The 24,234-nt window shown below is 50.1% G+C and overlaps 2 protein-coding genes across 3 annotated transcripts; both read left to right on the top strand.

Moving 5' to 3' along the window:
• The first annotated feature begins 6,606 nt into the window (after nucleotides 1-6,606).
• PTCRA (pre T cell antigen receptor alpha) lies at nucleotides 6,607-12,449 on the top strand. Its single transcript, XM_036870222.1, has 5 exons — nucleotides 6,607-6,809; nucleotides 9,075-9,107; nucleotides 9,932-10,252; nucleotides 11,112-11,156; nucleotides 11,780-12,449. The coding sequence occupies exons 1-5, from the start codon at nucleotides 6,650-6,652 to the stop codon at nucleotides 12,283-12,285; spliced, it is 1,065 nt and encodes a 354-aa protein (XP_036726117.1). The 5' UTR covers nucleotides 6,607-6,649; the 3' UTR covers nucleotides 12,286-12,449.
• Nucleotides 12,450-15,309: 2,860 nt separating this feature from the next.
• On the top strand, nucleotides 15,310-23,732 carry CNPY3 (canopy FGF signaling regulator 3). Of its 2 annotated transcripts, none has more exons than XM_036868632.1 (6): nucleotides 15,310-15,597; nucleotides 19,402-19,525; nucleotides 20,342-20,438; nucleotides 22,233-22,355; nucleotides 22,591-22,708; nucleotides 23,034-23,732. In XM_036868632.1, the coding sequence occupies exons 1-6, from the start codon at nucleotides 15,423-15,425 to the stop codon at nucleotides 23,255-23,257; spliced, it is 861 nt and encodes a 286-aa protein (XP_036724527.1). In that variant the 5' UTR covers nucleotides 15,310-15,422; the 3' UTR covers nucleotides 23,258-23,732. The 2 variants fall into 2 exon arrangements, with proteins under 2 accessions (XP_036724527.1, XP_036724528.1); XM_036868633.1 differs by having other exon boundaries at nucleotides 23,288-23,726.
• Nucleotides 23,733-24,234: the final 502 nt, after the last annotated feature.

The raw sequence follows: 24,234 nt of genomic DNA, 5'->3' as shown, positions 1-24,234 counted from the left end.
GGTGGCTCCATGAACATCAGATCATACTATTTTTTGTATCCTTTTAAAACTAACATCATAACAAAAGTTTTCCATAGCATTACAAACTCTTTAGAAAGAATCAAGACTTGGCTCAAGTACCATCTTCTAAAGCACTTGTCCTGATGCTCATTCCAGCTCTAGAAGAATAATCTCCCTCTCTCAGAACCCCACTCTCTACCCCTAAACACACACACACACACACACACACACATGCTTCAGTCACGGCATCTGTCACACTAGAGTCCCTCTGTTTATGAGTCTGTCTCCTTCCTTGACTGCAGGGAGCTTCTCTTTTTGTCTTATTATCTCCAACCCCAATCTCTGGCATAAAACAGAGACCAATAAATGGGTCTGAATGAAAGGACATTTTAAGGCCTACATAATATTTCATCATGTAGACTCACCCTAGATTATTCCTTTATTACTTTAACATTGAACATTTAGGTGATTTTAATTTTTCATTTTAAATATTATTGTAGGATTTTCATTTGATCAATGGAATATGTGTCCCTGGAAGAGACTTATACTTGCTATTTCATCAGACACACACATGCTGACCCCCTGTTTGCCCCTCTGGCTACAGTCTAATCAGATAGGTCAGATTTATACTCAGTAATTATCTGGTAATATCAGCAATCTTCTCTAAGAAGCCCTGCTACTTGTCCTTAATTTTCTTCTTCACATTCTATGTGGCTCATCTCAGTTTAACCACAGCCCTGGTTTTCTACCTGTGCATGTGAAAAAAGAGAGGAGAGGGATAATCTGCTGTGTAACAGGTACTCAGGTGTGTCCTCATATTTAATTGAATTCTCTCCAAAACCTTGTGAAAAGAGTTTTGGAGAGACAGACCTGTAAACACAACCTTGTAATGAACGCACAGTTCCACCACTTGCCTGCTAGAGAATCTTCCTCGAAGTAACTTCGTTTTTCAGAGCCTCAGTTTCCTCGACTGCAAAACTGGGATGAAAATATCTGATGCGTGGTTGTGCGGATTAAATGAGATGTCTGCGAACAGGGCCTGGTTCTAGGTAGCGGGTCTGCAAATGGCAGGTTCAGTCCCAAGTGAGGAGCTCAGAGCAGGGTTTCAGCTCCGGGATCTAAAGCCAGCATGTCGGGGCATCCTCACCGCCCTGGGGGAGGGCATCTTTAGGACCAGCAAGACTGTGGGGTCAGGGGGAGATTCCTGGGGCTCCTGGAAGGAGGGAACCGATGTAAGAGAGGGCAAAGAAAGCTTCCAGGCCGACCTGTGTCCAGGGAGCTGGGAGTGGGCCAGGGGAAAAGTAGCTGTCTCAGCGCAAGGGGGCCCAAGCGGGCAGCCGGCGAGGCAGGCGGCTGGCTGCGCGGGGTGGGGGTCTTCGGCTTTCTCGTCCTGGGAAGATCTTGAAACTCAAAAAAACGAAGCAAGCCCGAGGGCTCTTCCCCATCTGTATTTTGTGGTAACTGAGCCCGAGCTAGCACCTCCCCAGGATGGAAGGCGGGAGAGTCGTTAGGGACACCTGCCTCTCTCCCTCCCCCGCCCAGCGGGAACCCACCGAGACTGCGCGCACCTGGGCACCCGCTGCGCCTGGGAACACTTGGCGTCGGAGGCCGCCAGGCTGCCCCGCGGGAAAAGGGGCGGGAGCGCAGCCCTGGCTGCAGGGAGTCCCTTAGGACACCGGAGAGTGCTATTGACATGATTATTAAAATAACCATCCAGAAGGAAACGGAGTGAGGCTGGCACCAAAATAAAGAAATCCGGGAGCCAGGAAGTAAACCCGCCAATGTAAAAGACATTAACACGTAATAGAGAATGTTTTGCAAATAGTGGGGACAGAAAGGATTACTTATGAATAATCCTGGGATAACTGATTAGCTCTTTGGGGGAAAAAAAAGAAATTTAGATGCACATCTTCCATAATATACCAAAATTAATTCAATTCCTGATGGAGTTAAATTGGGAGCGGGAGATTAAACTACAAGTGCACAAAAAGACAATAGAAGTAGGAATGTATCCATCCTTTGGAGGAGAGAGGACTTTCTAGGCTTGAAGGAATGAGATAAATCCCAGTAGGCAAGATGGATATGTTGGTTCATACAAAACAAAACAAAAACAAAAACACCGTAGACTTAAAAAAAAAGTGAAATTAGAAGTAGTCAGTGAGGAGCTTCCCTGGTGGCGCAGTGGTTAAGAATCCGCCTGCCAATGCAGGGGACACGGGTTCAAGCCCTGGTCCAGGAAGATCCCACATGCTGCAGAGCAACTAAGCCCGTGCGCCACAACTACTGAGCCTGTGCTCTAGAGCCCACGAGCCACAACTACTGAGCCCACGTGTCACAATTACTGAAGCCCGTGCACCTAGAGGCCGTGCTCCACAACAAGAGAAGCCACCACAATGAGAAGCCCGCGCACCGCAACAAAGAGTAGCCCCCTCCTCCCTGCCTTGCTGCAACTAGAGAAAGCCGGCGCACAGCAACGAAGACCCAACACAGCCAAAAATAAGTAAATAAATAAATTAAAAAAAAAAAAAACTAGTAAGACACTAAGACTACAAGCAGACAACAAACAGACAATACAGTGAAGGAAACAATTAAGATGGGAAAATAATGTTATCAGAGAAATGAATACCATTTTAACTGAAGAAATTAAGATTTTTAATTTTTTATTTTATTTTATTTTTTAAAGAAATGTTAAATGCTGATGGGGATGAAGTGGACCTTTCATACATTGTGGTGGTTTTATACTAACATAAATTAGTACAACAGGTGTATCAGGGAGACTTAAAACACAGAGGCCTCTGATGCTCAACATCACTAATCATTAGGGAAATGCAAATTGAATCCACCATGAGATAACACTTCACACTATCAATTATGATGGCCACTATCAAAATTAAAATTAAAATAAATTACCATATGATCCAGCAATGTCACTTTTGGGTATATACACAAAAGAACTGAAAGTAGGATCTTTTTGTTTATTTGTTTGTTTTTGGCCATGCCATGTGGCTTGCTGGAATCTTAGTTCCCTGACCAGGGATTAAACCTGGGTCCAGTGAGTGAAAGCACGGAGTCCTAACCACCGCACTGCCAGGGAATTCCCTGAAAGTAGGATCTTGAAGAGAGATTTGTATGCCCATGTTCACAACAGTTAAAACAGGGAAACAAACGTTGAGGGATGTCCACTGAGAGATGAATGGATAAGAAGCAAAATGTAGAATGTACATACAGTGGAATATTATTCAGACTTTAAAAATTTTTTTAATTTATTTATTTTGGGCTGCATTGGGTCTTCGTTGATGCGTGCGGACTTTAGTTGCCGTGAGCTGGGGCTACTCTTCGTTGCGGTGCGCGGGCTTCTCATTGCGATGGTTTCTCTTGTTGTGGAGCACGAGCTCTAGAGCGCAGGCTCAGTAGTTGTGGTGCACGGCCTTAGTTGCTCCGCGGCATGTGCGATCTTCTCGGACCAGGGCTCGAACCCATGTCCCCTGCATTGGCAGGTAGATTCTTAACCACTGCACCACCAGGGAAGCCCCAGCCTTTTTTTTTTAATGTATTTTTATTTTATTTTATTTTTGGCTGCGTTGGGTCTTCGCTGTGGTGCGCAGGCTTCTCATTGTGGTGGCTTCTCTTGTTGTGGAGCACCGGCTCTAGGTGACAGGGCTCAGTAGTTGTGGTGCATGGGCTTAATTACTCCGCAGCATGTGAGATCTTCCTGCACCAGGGCTCAAACCCGTGTGCCGTGCATTGGCAGGGGGATTCTTAACCACTGCGCCATCAGGGAGGTCCCTATACAGCCTTTAAAAAGGAAGGAGTTTCTCACAAGTTACAACATGGATGATGAACTTTGAGGATATAGTGCTAAATGAAATAAGCCAAGCACAAAAAGACAAATACTGTATGATTCCACTTTAATGATGTAGTCAAAATTACAGAAACAGAAAATAGAATTGTGGTTGCCTGGGGCTGAAGGGAGGAGGAATGGAGTGTTTAGTTTTGCAAGAATTCTGGAGATGGATGATGGTGGTGGTTGCACAAGAATTGGAATGTACTTAATGCCACTGAACTTGAAATGGTTAAGATGGTAAATTTTGTTATACGTGCTTCACTACAATTTAAAATTTTTTAAGTTAAACAAATCCCCTCCCAAAATCACAGAGGCCTTTAAGCCAATTTTAAGGAAATAAGTATGAATTTGGAAAATACTTTATGACACCAAAGATATTTATTGCCCCAAACTGGAAAACCCAAATGTCTGAAAGTAAAGGAATGGCTAAATAAACTATGGTACATCTGTAGTTTTATGTTTTAATAATGTTTATTTTCCTGATTTTAAAAATAATACAGATTCATCATAGAAAATTTAATAAATGAACAATTATAAAGATGAAAATAAAAACTATCCAAAAGCCTAACATGCAGAGATAACCATTGTTAACGTTTGGTCTTCATCCTTCTAGGAATAGTTATATATTTCTTATACAAAATTGGGTATATATTGTGCATTTAAATTTGCATCCTGTTTGTTTAGACTTTCTGTGTATGTAATTATGTATACACATATATAAAGAAAGGGAGAACATTTATTGACTTCTTACTATGTATAGAGAATAATGCTAGAGCTGCTTCATGGATGATCTTGTTAAATATCACAGAACCCCTTTGAGGTATTATCATTCCCGTTTTACAGATGAGGAAATGGAGGATTAGGGAAGTAAGTAATTTGGTGAAAGTCACACAACTCCTGAATGATATAGTCAGGATTGAAAGCCAGGTATTCTGGCTTCACAGCCCACACTCTGAACCAAACTCTCTTCTACATCCCATGTCATTAAACATTCTTTTGAAAACACGTTTTTAAAAGCTGCTGCATAGGGACTTCCCTGGTGATCCAGTGGTTAAGACTGCACTCCCAATACAGGGGGCCCAGGTTTGATCCCTGGTCAAGGAGCTAGATCCCACATGCCGCAACTAAGAGCCCACGCAGCCAAATAAATATTTTTTTTAAAAGCTGCTGCATGGGGACTTCCCTGGTGGCACAGGGGTTAAGAATCCGCCTGCCAATGCAGGTGACACGGGTTCGAGCCCTGATCCAGGAAGATCCCACATGCCGCGGAGCAACTAAGCCTGTGTGCCACAACTACTGAAGCCTGCACGCCTAGAGCCAGTGCTCTGCAACAAGAGAAGCCACTGCAATGAGAAGCATTCGCACTGCAACAAAGAGTAGGCCCCACTCACCGCAACAAGAGAAAGCCGGAGTACCGCAACATAGACCAACACAGCCAAAAATTAATTAATTAATTAATTAATTATTTTAAAAAGCTGCTGCGTAATATTCACTAATATAAATACACCAAACATCATTGAACCCTCTCCTAGCATTGAACAATTAGGTTGTTTCCAATTTCTCTTGTTTTTTTGTTTTTTTTTTAAACAAGAGGTCAGGGTTCCTGTGCTCTCTTTTTTTTTTTTTAATTTTTATTTATTTATTTATTTATTTATGGCTGTGTTGGGTCTTCGTTTCTGTGCGAGGGCGTTCTCCAGTTGCGGCAAGCGGGGGCCACTCTTCATCGCGGTGCGCGGACCTCCTCTTCATCGCGGTGCGCGGACCTCTCACTATCGCGGCCTCTCTTCTTGCGGAGCACAGGCTCCAGACGCGCAGGCTCAGTAGTTGTGGCTCATGGGCCCAGCCGCTCCGCGGCATGTGGGATCTTCCCAGACCAGGGCTCGAACCCGTGTCCCCTGCATTGGCAGGCAGACTCTCAACCACTGCGCCACCAGGGAAGCCCATCTCTTGTTTTTTAATATAATACTTCAAAGAATATTTTTATGCATAAATCTTTGTCTTATAATGACTGAATCTCTTATTATTCCCTTAGGGTATATACTTAGATGTAAAGTTTCAGGGTCAAAATAACAGCTACAGATAAAATTTAGTGGAGTCACTGAAAATAAAATTTATAAAGTTTTTTGCGGGGAGGGGGCGGGAACTTAGTTCCCCGACCAGGGACTAAACCCAGACCCATGGCAGTGAAAGCGCCAAGTCCTAACCACTGGACCACCAGGGAATTCCCTAAAAAGTTTATTTTTAAGAAGAGGTTTGATATGACGGGGCAGGGAGTATGTGGGAAATCTCTGAAATTTCTGGTCACTTTTGCTATAAACCTGAAATGGCACTAAAAAATAAATTCTATTTAAAAGGGTTGTAACTACATGGAAGTAAGTTTATTGGGCTTTTTGGCTATAGTAAGGCCAGCCATCAGAAAACAGTTCAAGCCCTGGCTCTGCCACCTGCCAGCTGTGTGGCCTTGGGAAGGTCACTCAATCTCTCTCAGCCTCAGTTGTCTCACCTGTGAAATGGAACTCACAGTTGTTGGCTGGATGGAATGAAGTGCTGTATGTTAAGCCCCTGACCTACCATCAAGTGCTCTGGATCCTGTAGATGGCAGGGGCAGTGACTGGGAAAAGGCTTTGCACACTGTGAAGTGCTCTTCAGATGGGAGTGGGTGTGGCATCTGACTCCTGGTGTGGTAGTGGCACTCTGAGTTCCCTGGACCCGTGAGAGAGTGAGAGAAGGCTGGGTTTGGGGGCCAGGGTGAGGGTGGGAGGGGCCCCTCACCTGGGGAAACGGCTCCGTGGTGGAGCAGCTGAGATGCAGCTGGGCCTGTGGCCTGCGAGGCAGTCCTGTGGCCGCCTCCTCCCCCAGCCCACAGCCCAGGTCTGCAGTTGGGTCCTGCCTCTTCTCAGGTGGGCCATGCCTGGGACTTGGCTGCTGCTTCTCCTGGCCCTCGGGTGTCCAGCCCTGCCCACAGGTGAGCGCCCTGCCTGCATCCCTCTCTGTGCCCCATTAGTCTGCCCAAGCCTACTCCCTCACTCTGGGCATCCCTAGGTGTGGGAGGGATGCAGGGAGGCAGGACAGAGGTACCTGGGTCCCCTGGGGAGGGTCTCACCAGAAGCCCATCATCCCCTTCCCCATTATATTCTACCTCCCAGCTACCTTGCTCTGGGGCCCCCAAGTCCTGCTCCCCTGGAGTCCACAGTGTTGGGAGGAAGGGTACTCACCTCTCAGAGCAAGCTGGACAGGTGTGTATGATGGGGGGGGGGTACCCTGGCTGTGTTGTGTTATATGGGGTGATGGGGCATGGGCAACATGGTGAGGTCCCACCCTCCTTACTGTCCAGTCTCCTACCCTCAGGGCTCAGGGTGTCTCACGTTCACTCCCAGCTTCCCCTACAAATGGGCTCTCAGAAGTCTCAAGGCCTCAGCGACTTCCCAGTGTATTGACCCCCGACCCCGATCCCAGTCCTCCAAAGATCAAGGCTGGAGACAAAGGAGTCAAATTCTGAGAATTCCAGCTTCATCTAGAAGCTTGTGCATGTTCGCATGTGTGTGGTGGGGACAGGTCCTTGACTTTGAGTTGGGGCATCTCCTTGTTCTAAAGCTGGCCCCCAGTATGTCACCAGCTCACCCTCGCTAGGGAGATAAACCACACCCATGTGGATCGGGGAGAGCCCGTGTCGGGAGGCCTGAGCTCTGGGGAAGAAGCAGCTAGGGTGAGGAGGAGCAATCCTGGGAGGCTTCATGGAAGAGGTAGATGCTGAACTCAGCTAGGGGAGTGTGTCTCTCTGTACAGCTGAAAAGGCTCAGGAGGTTGAGGGTCCTGGAGCTCACTGCCAGCCTTCTCTCCTCCCTTTGTTTGTGATGCCTTATCAATATTAGTATTGATGATACTTATCTGCCAAGGTGTTTTATATTCATGATTTTTATTCTTCACAGCAATTTTACTGGGCTGGTGTTATTAACCCCATTCTATCAATGGGACAATTAAGACTCTAAATTAAGTGGACAAGTCAGGAGTCAAACCAACTCTGTCTGAGGCCATGTCCCAGGCTTGATCCACTGCGTCATGTAGCAAATCTTAGTCATCCTTCCAAGTGGGGTGGTCTGTGGGATTTGGAGTCACAGAGGTCTGAATTCAAATCCTGAGCGGGCTACTTACCATACTCCTGCTTCTAGGTCAGTTATTTGACCTTCAAGAAATCTTTTGTGAGGGAATTCCCTGGCAGTCCAGTGGTTAGGATTCCTCTGCAGGGGGCACAGTTTCGATCCCTGGTCGGGGAACTAAGATCCCACATGCCACGTGATGCAGCCAAAAAAAGAAATCTTTTGTGAGCACCCCCCCACCTCTAAGTCCCCATGAGATTCTCTGGCCTCCCTTCCCGGCACCCTGGGGCATTTCTTTACCCTGGCTGCACCTAACTCATGGTGTGAATTTGTAGGTTTTAACCTTTGAGATTTTATTTATATGAAAAGATATCCAACTGTTCTTTTTTTTTTTGGCCACACCAAGTGGCTTGTGGTATCTTAGTTTCCCTACCAGGAAGTGAGCCCAGGTCATGTCAGTGAAAGCATCGAGTCCTAACCACTAGCCCGCCAGGGAATTCCCGATATCCAACTATTCAAAAATAAGATTTTGTTATATATTAAATGAGTCATCTTTACCAAAAAGAATAAGTTTTTGGAAAATCAGGACTATTCTGAAAAATATAGGACAAATGTTTGCAGTACCCACATGACTTATTTTTGTTTTTTTAATTATAAAATAATACAGACATACACTTTATTTTATTTATTTATTTATTTGGCTGTGTCGGGTCTTAGTTGCGGCACTCGCCGTTGTGGCATGCGGGATCTTTAGTTGCCGCATGTCAACTCTTAGTTGCGGCATGTGGGCTCTAGTTCCCTGACCAGGGATCAAACCCGGGCCCCCTGCACTGGGAGTGCAGATTCTTAGCCACTGGACCACCAGGGAAGTCCCCAGATATACACTTTAAATGGGTGAATTGTATGGTACTTAATTATATATAAACAAAGCTGTTAAAAAATACTACAGATTTACAGAAAAGAACGGAGAATAATACAACAAACACCCAGGCATACTCCACTCAGATTAGCAAATAGTTAAAATGTTGCCATATTTGAATCAAATATTTTTTAAAAGAAACAAAAACACACAGATACATTTGAGGCCCCTTTTCATCTCATTCCAGATTCTATTTCCTTCCTTTCCTCCTCAGAGGTAACCACTCTCCCGAGGCTGGCACAACAAGGTACTATAAATATTTGTTTGCATCTGCTGTCTTTCTCATGGGACTGAGATCATTGAGAGCAGGGACAATATTTTAATTAATGTTGTATCCCCAGTGCCTGGCACAGAGAGATTCACGTATGATAGGTAGGTGACAGAAGGATGGAAGAACGGATGGATGAATGGAAGGAAGGAAAGATGGATAAATGGATGGATGGATGGATGGATGGATGGATAGACATATAGATGGAAAGTAGAAAGAAGAGATGTAGGGAAGATGGATGATGGAAGAAAGGATGGATGAGGGACTTCCCTGGTGGCGCAGTGGTGAAGAATCCGCTTACCAGTGCAGGGGACACAGGTTCGAGCCCCGGTCTGGGAAGATCCCACATGCCGCGGAGCAACTAAGTCCATGTGCCACAACTACTGAGCCCGCATGCCACAACTACTGCAGCCCGCATGCCTAGAGCCTGTGCTCCGCAACAAAGAGAAGCCACTGCAATGAGAAGCCCGCACACCGCAACAAAGAGTAGCCCCTGCTCGCTGCAACTAGAGAAAGTCCGCGCACAGCAACGAAGACCCAACGTAGCCAAAAATAAATAATTAATTAATTTTTAAAAAAAGAAAGGATGGATGAATAGATGGGAGAATGAAAGGATGGAGGGAAGGAAGGTGGTTAGATAGGTAAATGCAAGGAGAGAGGGATGGATGAGTGCGTAGAAGGATAGATTGATGGTTGGTGGAAGGATAGATGGAAGGAGAGAAATCCAGAGGGAAGGATATGAGATGCTGACCTGGGAGGGCATGGACAGATCTAGCCCCCTACAAGTGCGTGCTCTCTTGCAGGTGTGGGCAGCACACCCTTCCCCTCTCTGGCCCCACCAATCACACTGCTGGTGGATGGGAAGGAGCAGACTCTGGTGGTTTGCCTGGTCCTCGACGTTGCACCCCCTGACCTTGAGAGTCCCATCTGGTTCTCAGCTGGGAATGGCAGCTCACTGGATGCCTTCACCTATGGCTCTTCCCCAGCAGCTGATGGCACCTGGACTAGCTTGGCTCAGCTTTCCCTGCCCTCTGAGGACCTGGCAGCCTGGGAGACCTTGGTCTGCCACACTGGGCCTGGGACTGGGGGCCAGAGCCAGAGCACACAGCCTCTACAGCTGTCAGGTGGGGACAGAGCCTGGGCCCCTGTGGTTGCTCCCTGCCCCTTTCACACACCCTGAAACCAGGATATGGTGGCAGGGAGGGCAGAATCCAGGCCATGGGGGCATGAAGGGCATCTAAGTGCCAACCATCTAGGTGATGTGATGTCTGGGGTCAAAGGAGGGTGGCCTCAGGGCCCTGAGTTCTGGGATTTGAAACAGTGATATCTCATTCAAATCCAGGCTCTGATACATGACTTCCAAGAGGTAATAATGTCTCCTCCCTCCTAGGTTAATATCTTTCTATGTATACCCAGGGTTAATATCTATATCTATTATCACCCTAAATATGACACCCTACCTATTAGAATCAAACAATAATTAAATATTAAGTTGCTATCACTTACTTATTGTTTATTCTGTGCCAGGCACTGTTGTAAACACTTTACACTTATGAAGTAGGTCATATCATTCTCCTCATTTTATAGGCACAGAAAGGTTAAGTAACATGTCCAAAGCCAGCTATTATTATTATTGACCAGATGACTTACTTCCTCTTTTTGAATTATGTTTGTTTTCTCATCCTCCAAATAGGAATGTTTGTTGAATAAATGTACTGCCTTCCAAAGAAGGCTACTAAGAAAATTGATTCCTTGTCTAAAAGTGCTGAGGCATCTCTAGGGGCAGGAGGACAACCAGGAGAGAGGGAGATCTGGGCCCCTCAGAGGATTTGCTGCAGATGGGCTCAGGGTTCCCACTACTGGTTCATTTGTCCATTTATCCAGTGCTCCAAGAAGAGCTGCCCTGAGCAGGGCCAGGGCATAGCACTGGGGTGGAGGGCACAGCCCATCCCAATGACTTACTCCTTTCTCCTTGACTGGCAGGAGAGGCTTCCTCAGCCAGGACCTGCCTCTGGGAGCCTCTCAGGGGTGAGTACCAGGAACCAGGACCTCAGGCCCTGTTGGGCTCTGGGCCTGATGGGTCCCCTCAAGAGGCTGCCTTGCTGGGTTGGGGCACTGGCTAGCCTGGGCCTCTGTCTACCCCGGGGTCAGGTGGGGATAGATCCTCTGACCCCAGCATAATTCCTGGACACCAGTTGAGAAGCACAGGTGAGAGCTAGCAGAAGGGTCCTTGAAGCCCTCCTTGGGCAGCCCAGAGGGATGGTCTCAGCATCAGAGCCTTGGGAGACTCTTGGGAGTCTAGGGAGCCTCGGGAGACTGAGTGGAGGAAAGTCCCTGAGTGGAGGAAAGTCCCACCCGCCGCTGGATGCAGTCACGAGCCAGGTTCTACTTCCCTACCAAACAGAGAAACCTGAGCTGGTTTCTCTCCTCCGCACCAAATGCTAATTCCTGCCTGGCTTGCATCCCCTTGGTTGCTGGGGAATAAAATTAAATGAAGGCTAGGAAGGTGTGTGTTATTATCACCAGTCAGAGCTGAGGTTAGACACCAGGAAGGACGTCCCCTGGGTTCCCTCTCCTCTGGTGAACCTTCTCGCGTGCCTGGGGCTGAGCGCCAGCCTCTAGGCCGCTCACCGGCTCCTTCTCTCCCGCAGGGACCCGGGGCCAGGCGCTGCGGCTCGGGGCGCTGCGGCTCGGGGCGCTGCGGCTGCTGCTCTTCAAGCTGCTGCTGTTGGATGTACTTCTGACCTGCAGCCGCTTCCGCGCCCCGCCCGCCGCGCGGGGGAACCCGGCCCGGGTGCCTCGCCCTGGGGACCCCGGGCTCCCCGCGACCCCGCTGGCGGACCACCTTCTCCTCCCGCAGCCTCCGCCACCGGGAGGATCGCCCGCAGCCCCCACCGACTGGATTCGCCGCAGTGATGGGTGGACCACAGGCCGAGAGCTCAGCCTGTCCACCCCGCCGGCGCTGCAGCCCCGGGACGGCCGCTGGGTTCACACCCGCCATCCGGGTCGGGATCCCAGGAGCCCTGTCTGGGAGGAGGGGCCGCTGGTGCTCAGGGCGTGGCGCTCGGGACCCGCCCTCAGTATTCCTGCCTCCAGCCTTGGAGCATTTCTCTGCGGTCTGCCTCCTCCAGCTGACCCGAGCTTCCCCGGGGGCTAGGTTCCGTCTCGCCCCCTCAGACTGACAGCTTTCTGAGGGAAAAGGCTTTGTCTCTCCCATCAGACTAGAAGCCCCTTGAGGGTGGTGATCGACCCAGACACTGGGACATTTGAGGTGCTGATAACTGAGAACAATTAAAGGAGAACTTATATGACACAAGCAAATGAAAAATATTTTAACACCTGTCTGCTCTGGGAGGAGGGAATTTGGCAGATTTACAGGAGGCAGAAATCTGGGAAGGCTTCCTGAGGGTGAGAGCCTGGAAACTGCAGAGTGGAGCTGGGGGTGGGGGTGGATGTGGTCCCAACTCTGTCTCCTTTCCTCATCACCAGGCATGGGGCAAGGCCGCCTCTCTGTCTCCTCACCCTCGCCCAACCTCTCTGAGAGGTCAGGGTGAGGAGCCCAGGAACCCAGGACGATGGGGCGCTGGGCCTGATGTGAAGTCTTGCACAGACTTGACAGAAAAGAATAGGGCCAGGATTCCAGAGTAACAGGATCATAACCAATGCCAAGAACACAGATAGTAATTCCAAACTTACACATTATTAATCAATTAAGGGTCATTATTCATGTGACAAATATTCACTGAGCTTCAACTCTGAGCCAGGCACTAAAGAGGTTTTTGTTTCGTTTTGTTTTCTTTCCTAAAGAGAGTTCTTGCACTGATAGAATATGAGGCTCCCACAATGAAGTGTAACCTGTGTGTCCTCCGTTAGTCCAGCTCTTGCAGGAAACCCAGCCTTTTCCAGAGTTTCCTCTCCAGTAATCACCCCAAGAATCTCTGGGTGCATTCATGTGAATCCAGATGTCCCCTGGGGCAGTGCAGGACAGTTCCCTGGATCAATGGCCCTACTTCAGTCTTCCTTCCCCCAAGGTGGCGGTGAGGAACTGTACTCTAACACTCCCCACACACATGGCGTCAGTGACTCCCAGCTTGCCAGAGCCCCTTTGCCCTTTTAGCTACTCTTCCACGAAAACCCTGACCTCTCCTCCACTGTTCATCTCTCACCAGCCTGTAAGGAGATTCTCCCAGCTCTTTTTTGGATCCTTCAAGGAGGGAGAGGGCACAACTTCTGGGGAATCAACCTGTCCACCATCCCTACAGAGCCGGCTCCTTCCCTAACACACAGAATGGGGGAGGGGTAGGCTGGGTGGGGGTGGGGGTGTATCCAGCCATAATCTCAGAATTTCTCCAGCTACTGTCCCTTCCCAGCTCTCAGCCCAGATGTTGAGCCCAGCGCTCCTGCTAAACTAATCTGTGTCTCAGTAAATGTCCTCTCAGAGGCCCTTTTGTTTATTCTGGAAGCAGGCTTCCCTTAGCTTCAGTGCTCCTACCCATCTTGCCCCCCTTCCCCCAATCCTGCCCTGCCCCAGACTCTGAATCCCCACTGTGGCTGGCTTAATGTTATTTCCCAAGAGGGTTCCTGGCCAGACTCTTGAGCCTCCTCAAGTCTTTTGAAGCCTAGAGAGCATGGAGGACCTCAGGACAATGTCCTGACCCTCTACACTGTGGAATTCTACATACACAGCTCCTGCCTATCCAAAGTGCCTTGTCACCCACACAACTGTTTTGAGCAAGAAACTAAGATCAGGGGCTTCCCTGGTGGCACAGTGGTTAAGAATCCACCTGCCAATGCAGGGGACACGGGTTCGAGCCCTGGTCCGGGAAGATCCCACATGCCTGGAAGCAACTAAGCCCGTGCGCCACAACTACTGAGCCTGTGCTCTAGAGCCCGCGAGCCACAACTACTGAAGCCCGCGCGCCGAGAGCCTGTGCTCCGCAACAAGAGAAGCCAGCGCAATGAGAAGCCCGTACACCACAACAAAGAGTAGCCCCCGCTCGCCACAACTAGAGAAAGCCCACACGCAGCCAAAAATAAATAAATAAAATAAATAAATTTAAAAAAAAGAAAAGAAACTGAGATCAGGAAATGACAAGTCAATGGACTGAGCATCAGTCCTTTAAAGTCTTTATAAAATAGCATAAATACCCAACCTCTAGGAAGGAAACATGAGGCACTGGGAAACACGGATTTATGGACAAAAATGGAATTTGCAGACAACCTCCCAGAGAAGCAGCCGTGGTCTGTGCGTGTCCATAGGACACTGAGCTCAGGAGCAGCCTGAAGCAGCCCCAAAGACCCAGAGAGTCCTCCTCTTGATGACACAGCACAAGGGGGTTTCACTGAGCAACTCCTTGTGCTAGGCGCCCTGTTGCTGGGGAGGTAGAAGGGAAATCAATCATTCATTAGCCAAGTCCCTGCCTTGTGGGAGCTCAGAATCCAAAGAAATAAACAATAGGCCAGAAAAGGGAGCCAGATTACACACCAAAAAGAAAATTATTGCATGAACTTTTTACAATCTGCTCAATAAGTTTAATTCTATTAACCCGTTTGAGCGTCGCAGGAACAGGCAAGTCTTGAACAGCAGCTAGGAGGATCACTTTGTCATCATACAGATAAAAATTGAGGCTCAGAGAAGAAATGATTTGTTCTAGTTCTCACTGGGACAAATCTAGGGTTCCTGGGCCCTAAGAAAGCTGCTTGAAGGCTGGGGACTCTTTGAATCGTCCAGGTCTCATCCACAGTGCCTACTAGAGTGACTGGCGATTAGAACAATAACAACAGCAGCAATAATAATAATAAAATTTTAACACTGGTGCTCAGTAAGTACTAACTTCATAATGACCCCAGAGTAGAAGCGACGTGCAAGGAGACGGAGAAGGCAGTGAAGACTGTCTTTCCCATACCTTTCAGGACCAGGGCGCTGCTTCCTCTCCCCTAGCCCTGGTCCTCCAGCCCCTCCCAGAGCCTCCGTTATGGGATGGGAAAAGATGTTGCCATAGGTCACTGAGGGCACCATCCGCTCTCTCATTGGCCGAGGCCGAAAAAAGATCGTCCTCTCTTTAGCTAGAAGCAAACCCCGAAAAGCCCATTGGCTGCCTAGTCCGCGGGCCTCCGTCGGCTCTGGGGGCCGGACGAGGCGGCCTGAAGCGGGAGCAGGCGGGGGGGGGCTCCCCGTTGCCCTGGTTACGCCGAGGCACGTGTGCAGTCCCGGAAGCGGCTCCGGGAAGCTGCCTAGCTCGCGCAGCCGGAGGAAGCGCAGCCGGGTCCGCTCGGGTCGGGTCCGGCTGGGCCATGGAGCTGTTACCTGAGCCCGCGTCCCGGCCCCGGCCCGGGCCCAGGCCCCGCTGTCTTCTGCTTCTTCCCTTGCTATTGCTGCTGCTGCTTCTCCTGGCGGCACCGGAGCTGGGCCCGAGGCAGGCCCGAGCAGAGGACACCGACTGGGTTCGACTGCCCAGCAAATGCGAAGGTGAGGGGGCGGGGCTTGCGGAGAAGCGTCGGGGGATCGAAGGTCCTGGGCTCTCCAGCGGGTCTCCACTCCCTGAACCTGCTATGTGCCTGGCCCTGTGCTGGACTTTGGGGACACAGAGGCGGGCGAGAGTTCAGGTCTCGGTGCACTTGGAGCTCAGAAATCGGTGAAAACAAGCGCTTATAATCGGGGTAGTAGATGCCGTGATAGGGGAGGCACAGAACTTTGGGGGCTGGTTGAGGAGCATCTAAATCTAGCCCAGAGATGGGGGGAAGGGCTTCGTCCAGGAAGCCCTGAATGATTAGGAGTTAGCTGGGTGAAGAGAAGTGAAGCCACAGATGCAGAGGTCTACAAGCAAAGGACAAGTTTGAGGAACTGAAAAGATCCATATGACTGGTCTTGGGGGAAGAAGAGCTTGAGACGCTCCCCTTGTGCCCTCACCGCAACCTACTTTGTGTCATTGGCAGTCTCCCCCACTAGCTGTGAGCTCCTTGAGGGCAGCGATCTTGACTCAGATAGCTATTCACACAGTGCCTAGTAGGCACCCAGTAGTTATATTTGGAATAAGTATGCGTGAAGGGGGGAGGGGGCGCTGTGGGTGTGTGTGGAGGGGGGAGGAGGGTCTGAGGCCGAAGGGGTCACTTTAGGAGAAGAGAGCCTGGGGGAACTTCGTGAGGGAGGAAGATTTTAGGAATATGAGAAAAGAGTGAATCCCAAAGGCCTCCCAAGGTGGAGGTGTGGCACTTGAGAGAGAGAGAAGGAGAGGGAGTGGGAAAGAGAGAAAAGAGCGCCAGCACACAAACCAGCGATTCAGGACTGGGAAGGGCCTACCTTTTTTTTCCTCCCCTCCATTTCTCAGTTTCCTCCTCAGGCCTTTACACCCACTCCTTCCTTCTTCCCTCCCTAACCCCAGCCCCCCACGAAAGTTGGCTATAAATCTGTTGCATCCTAATACAAAGCATACAGTCGGCCAGAGGTTCCCCAAGCACTGGGAAGTGGGGGTAGTTTGGAAGGCATAATCTTTTTGTTTGAGAGATTAAAGGTGAGATGCTTCAGAGATGAGCTGACCTCATTGGTCTGCCTCCCAATATGGATTCTAGCCTCTACTTTCTCCCTCACTGCCTTGAATAGACAGTCAGAGGGTTTTGATGCCTTCCTTTCACTCTTCTTTTAGTCATAGCCAACATCTTTTGGGGGTTTCAGTTCCCCTTCTCATTCCCTATCTTACTCTAGTACCAAAGAGCCCTTACTGCTTCTCTTATTATTCTCATAGCCTAAGAAGCTCACATTTCTTTTCCTTAGACTCAATAGCACAGAGCTGGCAAAGATCTTTAGATCATTCTAGTCCAACCTGATTTTGTAGGTAATTAATAAAAATAATTTTAAAGGGATTTTCAGTCATAGGATGGCTTGGTAAACTCCAACCCTTAGGCTCCTCTTAATCATGTATATTTACTTTTACTTATCACTGTGACATCTTTGGTATTAAATGCTGACTATCTGGCCAACAAATCCTGCCTCCTGGCTCAGTAGCCTGAGTGGAAGAGGCCTTGGCACAGAGGAAGGAGAACCTGCCCAGAAAAAAGTGGGTGGATGTCCATGAGGATCTGGGGTCTGTGCCATGAGTCTCCTCCAAGTCTGGCTCTGGGTGGGACCCCCAGAGGGGGTCTTGAAGAGGCAAGGTTTGGAAGAGCTGGGAACCAAGGTTGTGGTTGATGGGTACAAGAGAGATGAGTTGATGGGTTCCAACCTCCGGGGCCTGGCATACTGCATGTTGAGGGTGTGGAAGAGGGGGGCACAGGAGCCAGAAAAATGATGAACTTGCACAGAGTACAGGACAGAAGAGGGGAGGGAGCCCAGATGGTCCTGGATGGAGAGCCAGGGAGGAGAGACACCCTCAATTCATTGCAGACTCTGAGGTCACTGGCTTACATTTTGGAATTTTCATGTGTTCCAAGTTCTCCAAGCCATCTATTAATGCATATGTTATAAAATTTCACCAAACAAGCCTGCAGGGGATTTATTTGTTTCAGTAGTAAGTTGGTTTTCTACCCAACTCTGCTGTTGGTGTTATAAGAACGCTGATGGCATTTAACCTGCAGACCATGTTCCACTCGGAGACATCAGAAGCTGCTCGAGCACCAGCACAGTCTCTCTGAGCAATATTTATCAAGTATCCAACACATACAAAGTCCAAGACTAGAGGAATAAAGAAAAATATCCAGTACATGATCCTCCTTTTGAATGCCCTTGTAGTCGAATCAGAGAGACACATGAGATGACGGAGGCCCTTAGTGAGAGCATGGATCCTGCAGACTCTCAGAATGAAATCAAGAGCAGGTGGGATTCATCCAGAAGGGCTTCCTGGGGGAGGAGGTTTTTAAGGTGAGGTTAAGAGAATGGACAGACAACCCCTGAAGGGGGGCATCATGCACTTTCCTGAAGCCCCAGGCACTGCTCACTTTCAGTGGTAGCACTCCTTATGCAATGGTAATTATTTGTTTACACTTCTCTCTGTTCCATTAGACTGAGTATCTGGAAGGGAGGGACCTTGTTTCCGTCTGTGTATCCCCAGGCAGTGCCTGACACACAGGAGTTGCTTAATAACTGTTCGAGGAAGCGTAAGAGGAAATGAGAAAATAAATGAACAAAAACAGTAGAAACAGGCCTGTGGGGGGAATGGAGCAAATTAACTTGGTAGGAATAGAGAGCTGGTGTTGGAACAACATATGAAATCAAGAAATAAAACAGCCATGAAAGACATTTTGGGGGGCTTCCCTGGTGGTGCAGTGGTTAAGAATCCGCCTGCCAATGCAGGGGACACGGGTTTGAGCCCTGGTCCAGGAAGGTCCCGCATGCCGTGGAGCAGCTAAACCTGTGCACTGCAACTACTGAGCCTGCGCTCTAGAGCCTGCGAGCCACAACTACTGAGCCCGCATGCCACAACTACTGAAGCCCGTGAGCCTAGAGCCCGTGCTCTGCAACAAGAGAAGCCGCCGCAATGAGAAGCCCGCGCACCGCAACGAAGAGTAGCCCCTGCTCACCGCAACTAGAGAAAGCCCACGCGCAGCAAAGAAGACCCAACACAGCCAAAAATAAATAAATAAAATTGAAAAAATTTTTAATAAATAAAAAATTTAAAAAAGACATTTGGGGAACAACTGGGGAAATTTGAATATGGACTGAGTATTAGATGATATTGGAATTGTTGTTAATCTTCCGAGTATGGTGATTTTTATGGTTAGGTAGGAGAAGGTCCTTGTTCTCAAGAGATGCATGGTGACTTGTGTAGGAGTGAAGTAAGTCTACTTACTTTCAAAATGGCTTAGCAAAAACAATGTGTATATTGTTGATATCTATTATTATCACATTGCTTTATATTATATATTGGGGAGCGAGTGTGATAAATCACTAACGACTGTTTTTTTGTTTGTTTGTTTGTTTTTACTAACAACTGTTGACCGTGAATGGAACGTATGTAGTTATTCATTGTACTCTTTTCTATATGTTTGAAAATTTTTAAAGTAAAATAAATGATTGTGGGGGTGGGGAGCAGGAGGGAGCTGAGAGAAGTGAAGCCAGTAGGAATAAGGGCCAAGAGTGGACAGGGGGCAGTGGATCTTGGAGCCCACTTTCACCTGCTGAGCTCCATTTGGTGGTCTGGTGCTAACTCCTTTCTCTGCCCCAAGCATTGACTCAACCCAGTCCGGGAGAGGCGTCCACTTGGGTCTGTTTTGCTGGAAGCCAGCTCCTGTCAAAGGCTCAGATGCACTCAGTAGTTTGTGCTGTGTCTCCTTCCCCCAGTGTGTAAATACGTCGCAGTGGAGCTGAAGTCAGCCTTTGAGGAAACTGGCAAGACCAAGGAGGTGATTGACATGGGCTATGGCATCCTGGACCGGAAGACCTCAGGAGTCAAATACACCAAGTCGTAAGTGAAGTGGTAGGGAGTGGGGCACTGGCCTGGTCTGCTTTGTTCCTCGAGGCATCAGCAGCTTGAAGTTCCCTTCTCCCTTCTGGCTAGGCAGACCCACCAAAGGGAGGCAGCTCTAACTGAGACCTAAGTTTGCCCACTGGTTCTATCCCCAACTAATTGTGTGGCCTTCATAAATCCCTGAATGCCTCTGGGCTTCACATTCCTCATCTGTAAAAGCAAGACTGTTGGACCTTATCAGTGATTCCCAGGCTCTTGGATTTTATGGATTAATTTTTTTAAATATAGGGTTACTGGGGAATTCCCTGGCGGTCCAGTGGTTAGGACTGGGCGCTTTCACTGCCATGGCCCAGGTTCAGTCCCTGGTCAGGGAACTAAGATCCCGCAAGCCTCGCAGCATGGCCTAAGAAAAAAAAAAAAGATTACCAACTTTTAATTTTGCCAGGTATAAATATTAAAAACACACCAAAAAACACTTCCATCAACTATGATCATCCTTTCAAAATGAAGTGATATCTTAACATCAAACTTTAATACATTTTGCTTTATTTTTAAAAAATCTGCTGAATCACTTAGCTTTATTAAAAAAACAAAACAAAACAAAACTTCCTTCCCATAGAGCTGTTAAAATTGTGTCTCTCTGGTCTGTGTTCCAGCATTTCAGAGCCCCCCAGATGACCTATCTTCCTTCCAGCTCTGCCTTCCCGTTGGTGAGATGTGCAGGTGTTGGGGTAGCAGGGCTGGAGGGACGGACCACTAATCCACGGGGGTGAGGAGGGGAACTCAGGCCCTCTCGTGCTGCTGTCTCGGCAGGGACTTACGGTTAATCGAAGTCACTGAGACCATTTGCAAGCGGCTCCTGGACTACAGCCTACACAAGGAGAGGACCGGCAGCAACCGATTTGCCAAGGTTGGGTTTGTGCTGGCCCTTCATCCCCACCGGGGCCGGGCTGCATGGTCTGGGTGCCACTGGAAGATCGTGCCCTGGGAGTGTGTCTGCTGGTCTGGGTGCCACTGGAAGATCGTGCCCTGGGAGCATCCCTCCTCAGCCTTTCCCCGTTCTTCATCCGTTGCTGTTGGCACCCCTCCCCTCCTGAGTGGCCTGACTTTTCAGTGGCAGTGGGCACATCCCTGATGGTCTGGGCCTGCCCACTGGGGTCCTGCCTCAGCCCCAGACAGAAACGCTCCCGGGTGGCAGCCCCCTCGGAGGCCTAAGCACTTGCGCAGGGAGAACTCAGGCTGTGCCAAATTGTGAGGGTTTAGAGGAGATGTCAGAAGACTCTTGGGGGGCGGTGACTGCCACGTCCCTCCTCTGGGCCCACAGGGCCCCTACCTGGACCTCCATCATGGTGCCTTTGTGACATTTATTGTACTTGCTGCGTACACGAATGCTTCTCTCCCTGGAGAATGAGCTTTCTTGCAACAAGGCCCATGTTTCTTTGTCTCTGCATCTTCCATGTTTGGTAGGAGAGTTGTCTCCCACATTTCTCCACCTAAGTACCCTTATAACAAAGGAGATCCATCAGAAACCCCTGGGAAACCTAGAGGAATAGTATCAAACCACAGAAGTCTTAGGTTTTATCTTTATAATTTGTGTTAATGTTGTGCTTGGTAATAAATCCATGTTTAATGTAAAAATGTTTAACATTATTTTCCATAGCAAAAAAATTAGAATCAACCTAACCACTCACCAGTAGGGGAGTGGTTAAATAAATCAGTGTGGCCATTCAGTAGACCATTTTGCAAAGTGTAAAACGAAGAATGAGATAGCTTTTTATGAACTGAACTAAAATCGTCTCCAAAGTATATTATTAAGTAAAAAAGGCAAGGTGCCGAATGGTGTGTATGATACATACTGCTACTTGTGTAAAAAGTGGGGGTGGAAGAGAGGATATATTTGTGTGTATATTTGCTTCTAGTCGCGTGCATGATCTCTGGAAAGATAGAGGAGAAATAGACAATGTGTTGTCTCCATGGAGAAGAATATTTTTTACGGAACCAGGAGTCCTCCCTGCTTCGCCTGTGCCTCTTCCCCTCAAGGAAAGACACAAGCCATAGGAAGAACCCGAAGCAGGGAGTGGGCCTGGATATGGGGGAGGCCACAGTGAGGGGAAAGAGCCAAGACCAACTTACTTCCTGGAAAAGGAGTATTTGTCCAAAGGGCCTGAGGGCAACAGCAGACTTTTTTGTTTTTTGGGTTTTTTTATAAATTTATTTATTTTTGTCTGTGTTGGGTCTTCGCTGATGCGCACGGGCTTTCTTTAGTTGCAGTGAGCGGGGGCTACTCTTCGTTGCGGCTTCTCATTGCGGTGGCTTCTCTTGTTGCAGAGCACAGACTCTAGAGCGCAGGCTCAGTAGTTGTGGCACATGGGCTTAGTTGCTCCGCGGCATGTGGGATCTTCCCAGACCAGGACTCGAACCCATGTCCCCTGCATTGGCAGGCAGATTCCCAACCACTGCGCCACCAGGGAAGCCCCAGCAGACCTTTTGGAAAGGAGGAGTGTGGGGAGGCAGGACAGGGCATGTGTGTGGAGGGGTTGTGGGATGCAGGCCTCAAAGAGGGGAGGGGAAGGTGAGGACAAGTGTGAGAAGCTATAGGGGGTCTTGACTTCCAGCTGGGTCCTTGGGCCTCCAGCTCCACCGGGAGAGGAGGAGGCAGGGAGAGGAAGGGTCTCTGCCTCTCATGTCCGGTCGCCTCTTCCAGGGCATGTCGGAGACCTTTGAGACGCTACACAACCTGGTGCACAAAGGGGTCAAGGTGGTGATGGACATCCCCTACGAGCTGTGGAACGAGACCTCTGCAGAGGTGGCTGACCTCAAGAAGCAGGTACGGGCCCCTCGGCCCTCAGAGGCGGCTGTGCCCCACAGAGCTGGGTGGGGGCGGGGCCTCGGCCGAGGAAGGCCACGAGGAGCCGGGGGGACCGTGGTCAAGTCGTTTCACCCCTCTGGCTTCAGCCTCCTCAGGAATCAGCCACCAGCCTGGTGGGCGGCGGGGCTCGGCGGGGCTCCTCTGGGAGAAGTCAGCGCTGGGCTTTGCCAACACGAGGCGTTGTGGTTAACAGTGCGACGTGCTGGTGGAGGAGTTTGAGGAGGTGATCGAGGACTGGTACAGGAACCACCAGGAAGAGGACCTGACTCAGTTCCTCTGCGCCAATCACGTGCTGAAGGGCAAGGACACCAGTGAGTCTGAGGGCACGTCAGCCCTCGATTGTGTTGTTTGCCTCCCCCTCAGGGGAGGTGGGTAGGGGGAGGACAGAAAAGAAATAAGAAATGGGGGCATCGTAGCATCTGTCCTCAGGGAGCTGGATGGGACAGGGTGGGGTCAAGGCCTGACGCGCCCGGTGCAGAGTAACCCTTCAGATGCCTCAGATGCCCCAGGACGGGCCTGGGGCCACAGCGAGGCAGAGCTGGGACCCGTTCCAGTCGCCGCCCCCCGTGGCTCCGCAGCCAGTGCTCCTCACCCAGCAAAGCAGTCTGTTGACCGTGTCTCTCCTCCTTGCCCCAGGCTGCCTGGCAGAGCGGTGGTCTGGCAAGAAGGGGGACACAGCCGCCCTGGGGGGGAAGAAATCCAAGAAGAAGAGCGGCAGGGCCAAGGCCTCGGGTGGCGGCAGCAGTGGCAGCAAACAGAGGAAGGAGCTGGGTGGCCTCGAGGGAGACCCCAGCCCCGAGGAGGACGAGGGCATCCAGAAGGCTTCCCCCCTCACCCGCGGCCCCCCCGAGGAGCTCTGAGCCTAACCCAGCGCTCCTGCTGACCCACAGCCCTGACCTGGGAGCTGAAGGATCTGGGCCCCAGCTCTGGCAGACAGAGCGGCACCGGGCTTCAGCTGTGCCTGCTTGGGCTGTGCCTCTTCCTGCCGCAGACAGACTCCAGCCCTGGAAGAACTCAGATCAGCTGCGGGCAGCCCAGGCCGGCCTTTTCCCTCTGCCCAGCGTTCCTCTCCTGACCCAGACTTCAGGCGGGCTCTGCGCTCTCAGGACTGCCCAAGGACTCCGGTGTGAACTCGGGCAGGCAGGTGTCGAGCTGGGCCCCGGGACTGGGGCTCCAGAGCCCCGCACCCCCTCGCTCCTCCGGCACTGACACCGGGAAGCAAGACTGAGGCCGCAGCTCCTCCTCTCTGTACCCACCCCTCCTGTGGACACCTTGTACTCTGCCTGGCCCTCCCCAGGGCTCACAGAGTAAAAACCTTTCGGCCTTTTTCGTTTGGATTTCTGAGTCCTTTTCAGCCCCTCAGAGGGGCCTGGAGCCCCCTGTGGCTCTTCCCTGCCCTTCACCTGCCAGCCTTGGGGGCTGAGGATGGGAGGCTGTTCCCATCCTCCCATCACTGAGGCCGAACCTGCTGACTGTGGGGAAAGCAAGTGCAGGGAGGGCCCCGGGGGGGGCTGGGGCGAGGGGTGGGCCTTGGGTATGCGGTGGGGCCAGGCACAGTGCTCCGGTGCTGCCCCTCAGCTGCTCTTGGTCTCCCCGAACCCGCCCCAGGCCGGGAGGGGCCTCACTTGTGCCCTGGCACCTGGCTGCCCTCATTCCTTCCCTCCCTCCCGCCTCTCCTCTCCCCGCCACCAAGGCCTTCCTGTTGGTTGTGTAAAGTGTATGCCAGTGACCCCACCAGCTCCCGCCCCTCGTCTCCACCTCCGCCTGGCCCTGCCTGTTGGTCTTGAACCTTGTTCCCTGATGACCACACCTGACCACTCCATGCTTCCTAGCTGTG

Source organism: Balaenoptera musculus, chromosome 11 (assembly GCF_009873245.2).
Source record: "Balaenoptera musculus isolate JJ_BM4_2016_0621 chromosome 11, mBalMus1.pri.v3, whole genome shotgun sequence".
Classification (NCBI taxonomy): Eukaryota; Metazoa; Chordata; class Mammalia; order Artiodactyla; family Balaenopteridae; genus Balaenoptera; species Balaenoptera musculus.
This window is presented reverse-complemented; position numbering and strand designations above follow the sequence as displayed.